The 7,202-nt window shown below is 42.7% G+C and overlaps 1 protein-coding gene across 7 annotated transcripts in view; it reads left to right on the top strand.

Annotated features, from left to right (window-relative positions):
- Positions 1 to 5,502, top strand: part of PGBD1 (piggyBac transposable element derived 1) — a 58,756-nt gene extending 53,254 nt beyond the window's left edge. For all 7 annotated transcript variants that reach the window (XM_072813709.1, XM_072813708.1, XM_072813707.1 and 4 more), the window contains one exon: positions 3,649 to 5,502. In XM_072813709.1, coding sequence (XP_072669810.1) covers positions 3,649 to 5,203 — 1,555 coding nt within the window. In that variant the 3' untranslated portion in view covers positions 5,204 to 5,502. The remainder of the gene's footprint in view (positions 1 to 3,648) is intronic.
- Positions 5,503 to 7,202: the final 1,700 nt, after the last annotated feature.

Below are 7,202 nucleotides of genomic sequence, written 5' to 3'. Positions count from 1 at the left end.
GAGAGAGAACGAGAGGCACAGACACAGGCAGAGGGAGAAGCAGGCTCCATGCAGGGAGCCCGATGTGGGACTCAATCCCGGGTCTCCAGAATTAGGCCTTGGGCTGAAGGGGGTGCTCAACTGCTGAGCCACCCGGGCTGCCCCAAGGCAGAGAATTTAGATGAGAGTGAGGGCTGTCATGGCAACAAGAAAGAAATAGCATAGGAAAATCCTGAACAAGAATTGAAAGGAAAGTAGCTGATGAGGCAGAAATTAAAGATAGTAATAGGTACTTTACTATCAACAACTTTACAACAACAACTGAGTGTTGGTTGTGGGAATGAATGAATGGATATATGTAGCACAGATCCTCCTAAAGCATAATGGGAGGAACCTGCTTACAGGCAGAGGGCGGGTTTGGGTGAGGCCCTTAAGTCTTTGGAGGTGAGAAAGGAAACAGTATAAAATAATTAGCTTGACAATGCAGGGTAGCAGAGGGGACATATGTTTAGGGCAGGGAATTAGGGCTAAATTCTTCGTGAAAATGGAAATGTCTCAAAGCCCAGGAGGTCTGAGCCAAAGGAAATATTTTGTGACGTAATTGTAACTGCAAAATAGGAATCTGGTGGTGTGCCTGTCAGGCACATTTAACCTTAGTGACCAGAAATCTGACTCCGTCTTCACCCCGCCACAACCTTGCAACACAGTTTCTTTTTTCTTTCTTTTCTTTTTTTCTTTTTTCTTTTTTTTTTTTTTTTTAAGATTTATTTATTCATGACAGACACAGATAGAGAGGCAGGGACACCGGCAGAGGGAGAAGCAGGCTCCATGCGACGTGGGACTCCATCCCCGATCTCCAGGATCACGGCCTGGGCTGAAGGTGGCGCTAAACCGCTGGGCCACCTGAGCTGCCCCACAGTTTCTTTACCTCCTTTTCCCCCACTCACTCCCCTTTCTTCCCACCATTTTGGGCCATGATGTGTATCCACTATCAATATCTGTTTGTGTAAAATATGCACTTTTGCTTTATGTGAGTGTTTTAAGTTATTTAAATAGTATTTTGAATATTCTTATCAGTATAATGTTTCAAGGCCTATCTGTATTTCTGAGTAAACATTTATCCCTTTACTCAGAGCTGCTACATCATATCTGCGGGCTCATCTCTCATGGCCTGCCCGTCAGCTTCCCCAAAGGGGGTCACGCTGTTGCCTCTGGGTCTCCCATCAGCAGGAACACTGCTACTGCGAGCAGTCTCTACCTACCCCTTGTGGGAAAATTTCTTTGGGACTAATACCTACGAACAGAACTGCTGGGCCTTAGGGTGTGTTTTTACTAAATTTAACTCAGTACTGCTAAACTGGCTTCTGAAAAGAATGCACCATCTGTACTCGCAGATCAGTTTAAAAAGGTTCATACTCACCAGGATTTGTCATTATTCAGTTTTCTCATTCAAGGAACCAGGACTTGTTTATCAACCCATGACCATAGGATGATCCCTTCAACTCCAAGTACTAAATCTGTTACAGCAGAAAGGGGGTAGAAGGGCACCTCTACCAGTGTTGGTTCCTGGCACCAAGGAAACAGATGTCTTCCCAGAAAGCCTCAGCAGTCTTCCCCTCTTTCTCACTGGCTGAAACCGACTCATAGGAACAACTCTGGCTATAAGAGAGGCTAGGGGAACAGAGTATCTAGAAAGGGGAATGGGATTTTGGGACTGGCTTAGACCAATTCATGGCCTTTATCTGGACACACTGCTGCCACCAGTAGAACTGGGCTTCTCACTGGCTAAAAGGGAGAGCAAGGAGTATTGGCAGGAAAGCCAGTGAGTCTGCCACCCTCACTGAGAAGATGATTAGGGAAACTTTCTCAGGGTGTCACAGGCCAAGATGAACTAGACAGAAGTATGGATCAAGAGTCAGGTTTGGAGAATCAGTGATGAACTGATAGGAGACCAAGAGAGGGTTTTGTTGAAAAGACTTCCAGGCACATTTTTTTTAAGTTCCAGCTTTCATACTTTTTTTCCTGTCATCCACCTATTCAGGAAGTATTTTTTCTCTCTTATGCAGAATCCCATGGCTACCACGACCCCACCCTCAGTAGGTGCCATGAGGACACAGCAGAGGGGATGGTGCTGCAGTGCAGCAAAAAGAAGTACCTGTGAAGGAGGTGACACCTAAAACAAGACTCAGGGAGATGAGGTGGGAGTTTGTTGGACAGAGGAGGTGGAAAGGAGAGAGGCAGAGAAGTGAATATGCCAGTGCCTGGAGAGGATTGGAGATGAACTGGGAGAGGAATCATAGGAGCCATCGAAGGCAGACTGTTTCAACAAGCACTTTGCTGCCTGAGAAATTCTAGGTTCTCTTTGGAGTAGGAAAAGAAGTTGTGGGATCGAAGCTTTTAGAAGAATGATGAAGATGTGAAATGTTGGGAACTGGGAGGAAAGGTGAGGGGGAAGGAGGACTCCTGGGCAGGGTGAGTGACCAGCTGCATCTTGGAGACCAGCACTTTTAGCAGTGTCGGTCTCCCCGGTAGTGTGGGTACTGTGGCGCCGCTCACTCTGGCATGAGGACTGGAGAAGACCCAACCACGGGCTCTACCAGGTACTGAAGTTTGGCTAGTATGATGCTACAGAAGGACAATGGGGCAGGTGGTTGATGATCCTGGCAGGTGATGGGTTTTGGGGTCGGTTAATGGAGTAGGAAGGGCAGTGGAAGCAGGAGGGAAGGGAGGAGTCTGTGAGATGGGAGAGCAGAGGCATGAGCAGGTTAGACTGAAAAGATTCAGCATGATGGTGGCATCAAGGCAGGGTCCCTGCAGTTGAGAACGTTAGGGAACTGTTGAATGGGCTGTATGCACACACTGGAGACACCCAGGATTATAAATGCTTTAAGCAAATAAGTAAATGCATGTACTATAAATTGTAGCATACTCGTCACTGCTTTTTCCCCCTTATGTCTTCTGCAACTAGGCTATTTACCAATGAGACTTTAGTAAGTGAAATGCAAATTTCTCATGTTAAGAGAGAAGCTTGTGTATAATACTTTTCACTTTGGTAACTTTATCTTCCTTCCTTGTAAACACCATAAAAATCAGTTCAACAGCAGGAAGTTCGAGTTTCTCTTAAGTTTCTCCCCAGAGCAGTTTGTCCTCCAGATCATTGTAGAGCTAGGAGAGGCTAAATCTTTCCATGTTCAGAAATTCTGAGAGAGGTGTGAGGGAGCTCAGTCAATAACAACCCTCTTCCTTGTCCAAGTTTAGAACCAATCGATGGAGATACAGGAGTAAAACAGATGATTGTGGAAACCTTGGCTTCATTACTGATAGAAGCTCAGCTAGAAAAGGAGCTCTAGAGCAGAAAGAGAACAGACCTCCCCTTGCACAGGCCTGCCCAATAGAACCTGGGGCCAAAAGGTACATGGGATATCTGCCACTTGCTCCTGAAGAGGAGGGAGGCACTGTACTAAGATGCCCAGTTCTTTCTTTCAGGCTAACAACTCACGGTCTTGACCAGTGAGACCAAGCTAGGGAGAGGCCAGAAGTGTTGGGTCTGGCCAAAGTCCTAGGAGTGAGAAGTGGTTAATCTCCACCCAAGAATACTTAGGTGTCATCAGATTCATGTTGTAGTAAGACTGAGGATTTTTATAGTATGTTGTTGTTTTTCATTCCTAGAGATTGTGTGCCCCAGCCACCTTGTTATACTTCTGTCCACACCGACAAGACAGTTGCACATTTGAACACCCTGAAGGACCGTCACCCGGGTGACTTGTGGGCCCAAATGCACATCTCCTCCTTGGAATATGCTGCAGGAGACATGATGCGAAAAGGGAGAAAAAAGGACAAAGCTCGAGTGAGTGAACTGCTCCAAGGCCTTGCATTTTCTGGTGACTCAGATGTGGAAGAAGATAACAAGCTTGAGGCCTACCATGCTCAAAAAAAGCTAAGGCTGTCAAATGTGCCAGAGAAGAATTGGACCAAAAGAGACATTAAACCTAACTTCCCAAGCTGGTTAGCACTAGATTCTGGACTTTTGAATCTCAAGAATGAGAAGCTGAACCCAGTAGAACTCTTTGAATTGTTTTTTGATGATGAAGTATTCAACTTGATTGTCAATGAAACCAATAATTACGCATCTCAGAAAAATGTAAACTTGGAAGTCACAGTTCAGGAAGTAAGGTGTGTGTTTGGTATCCTGCTTTTGAGTGGATTTGTGAGGCGTCCCAGAAGGGGAATGTATTGGGAAATCTCTGATGCTGACCAGAACCTGGTTAGAGATGCAATTAGAAGGGACAGATTTGAATTGATTTTCTCATATCTACATTTTGCAGATAATAGCCACCTAGATCAAAAAGATAAGTTTACAAAATTGAGGCCTCTCATAAAGCAAATGAACAGAAATTTCCTCCTGTATGCTCCCCTGGAAGAATACTATTATTTTGATAAGACAATGTGTGAATGTTTTGATAGTGACCAATTCCTGAATGGGAAACCTATTAGAATTGGCTATAAAATTTGGTGTGGCACAACCACACAGGGTTATCTGGTGTGGTTTGAGCCCTATCAAGAAGAATCAATGGTGACGGTGGATAAGGATCTTGATCTTGGTTTAGGTGGAAATCTAGTGATGCATTTTGCTGATGTTCTTTTAGAGAGAGGCCAATATCCCTATCACCTGTGTTTTGATAGCTTCTTTACAAGCGTCAAATTGGTATCAGCCTTGAAGAAGAAAGGAGTGAGGGCCACAGGAACAATTCGTGAAAATAGGACTGAAAAATGTCCCCTCATGAATGTAGAACATATGCGAAAAATGAAGAAGGGGTATTTCGATTTCCGAGTCGAAGAAAATGAGGAGGTAATTTTGTGTCGCTGGCATGGTGATGGCATTATCAGTCTCTGCTCCAATGCTGTGGGCATAGAACCAGCCAGTGAGCTAAGCTGTTCTGATGAGGAAGAGATCCATCAGATAGCTCAACCATCTATAGTGAAATTGTATGGTGAATGCAGGGAAGGTGTATCTAAAATGGATCAAATCATTTCCAAATACAGGGTAAGAGTAAGAAACAAGAAATGGTACTCAGTTTTGGTGAGCTACATAATTGATGTAGCCATGAACAATGCATGGCAGCTACACAGAACCTGTAACCCAGGTACTTCTCTAGACCTCCTGGATTTTCGGAAATATGTTGCACATTTCTACTTGGAGCACAATGCTAATCCATCAGATTAAGGCAGATAAAATGAACATGGTGCCAATATTAAGACAAATTACAGGTACAAATCAGACTTTACCCTTCCAAAGCAAACCTGGTATATGTGATTAAATTATTAAGTAATTTATATTTTCAAAAGTCAAACATCTATATAGAGTTTCAAAGACTATTATAACAAGGAACTAAAAAAATTTTTTTAAATTACAATGTTGAACTTGAGTGCTACCTTTTTTCTATGACTAATTTTTGGTGCAAGATGTGGGAAGTCATTCGTTGAATTGATTAATTTGTACATAGAATGAAATTGTGTCTCTAATTTTTTTGTGGAGATTTTGTTTTAAATGCATGCACTGTCATAGTAACCATAGAATGGTGGCTGAATCTACAGTTAAAAATTGAGGCAGAGTCCATGACATAAGGATGATCTAAAAAAACCCTGAGGTGATAGGAGGCTAAAGACCTCAGCATTGGTATAAAACTGGATCAGACAGTGTGTAGGAGAGAAGGGCCAGGCAGGGATACTGAAGGAGAGTATTATAAAGGAGAATTTGGAAGTAAAGTAGTGCCTCTGAATACTGAAATGAAAGGTGTATCTTGTTGGGACTGTGGGAGTTGGCAGAAGCAGCTAAGAATAAAGAAAACTGAGGAAATAGGAAGCAAATCAGGTAACAGTGGCATCAGCAGGAGAAGAAAGGAAAAGTCAGCAGTAGGGTGAAGCTGACATAAAGCCCAGGGAGAAAAACCTGTATGCTAACAAACTGAACAGCCTAGAAGAAATAGGTAAATTCCTAGAAACATATTAACTACCAAAACTGAATCAGGAAGAAATAGAAAACCTGAAGAGACCTATAACCAGCAAAGAAATTAAATCAGTAATCAAAAATCTCCCAACAAAGTCTGAGACCAGATGGATTCAGGGGAATTCTATGAAACATTTAAAGAAGAGTTAATACCTATTTTTCTCAAGGAAAACTTGCAAATCATTCTGTGATACCAAAACCAAATAAAGACACCACACACACACACACACACACACACACACACACACACACACAAAACCTGCAGGCTACAGCACAGAAATAGGGACGAATGGGCCTTGTGGCCCCTTAGCCACACTAAAGTAGGTGACAGAAACCGGAGGGCAGTAGGTGTAGGATAGAACAGCGTGTATGAGAGCTGGCGCATTTGAGAACACAGGCAGGCTGCCTGAGTGCTCTCCCAGGCTGTCGACTTCAGGGCAGTCTGTGATTCACACCCCCAAAAACAAGCCATCTCTTTCCATTGCCAGATCTCACTTAATCTTGGGGCAAATCTCACAAGATTTCAGCCCAAATCTCACAAGATCTTGGGCCATATCTCATGGGAACTCAGTAGGAGAGGAAAGTCCTAGTAAGCTCCCTTTGTGTAGGATAAATAGGTTGTGATGAATACAGATGGAAAAATCCTCAATGAAATATTAGCAAACTGAAATAGTATATCAAAAAAATCATAACTGCTATCAAGTGGATTAATTCCCTGGCTGCAAGGTGGTTCAATATTCACAAAACAATGTGATCTCTCATATCAATAAGAAAGGATAAAAGCCATATGATAATTTCAGTAGATGCAGAAAAAGCATCTGACAAAGTACAACACCCATTCATGATAAAAACCCTCTGCAAAATAGATCTAGAAGGAACATATCTCAACATAATTAAGGCCTAATATGAAAAATCCACAGCCAACATCACACTCAGTAGCAAAAAACAAGCTTTTCTCCTCAGATCAGGAACAAGACCATGATGTCCACTCTCACCACTTTTATTCAACATAGTACTAGAAATCCTAGCCTCAGCAATCAGAACAGAAAATGAAATAAAAGCACTGAAACTAGTAAGGAAGAAGGAAACTTGCAGTATTTGCAGATGACATGACACTACATAGAGAAAACTCTAAAGACACCATGAGAAACCAGAAAACCATGAGAACTGATAATTCAGTAAAAATACAAGAAAGTAAAAATCAATACACAGAAAC

This window comes from Canis lupus, chromosome 37 (assembly GCF_048164855.1).
Source record: "Canis lupus baileyi chromosome 37, mCanLup2.hap1, whole genome shotgun sequence".
In the NCBI taxonomy this organism is placed as follows: Eukaryota; Metazoa; Chordata; class Mammalia; order Carnivora; family Canidae; genus Canis; species Canis lupus.
The sequence above is the reverse complement of the archived record's forward strand: the minus strand, read 5'-3'. Positions and strand labels throughout refer to the sequence as shown.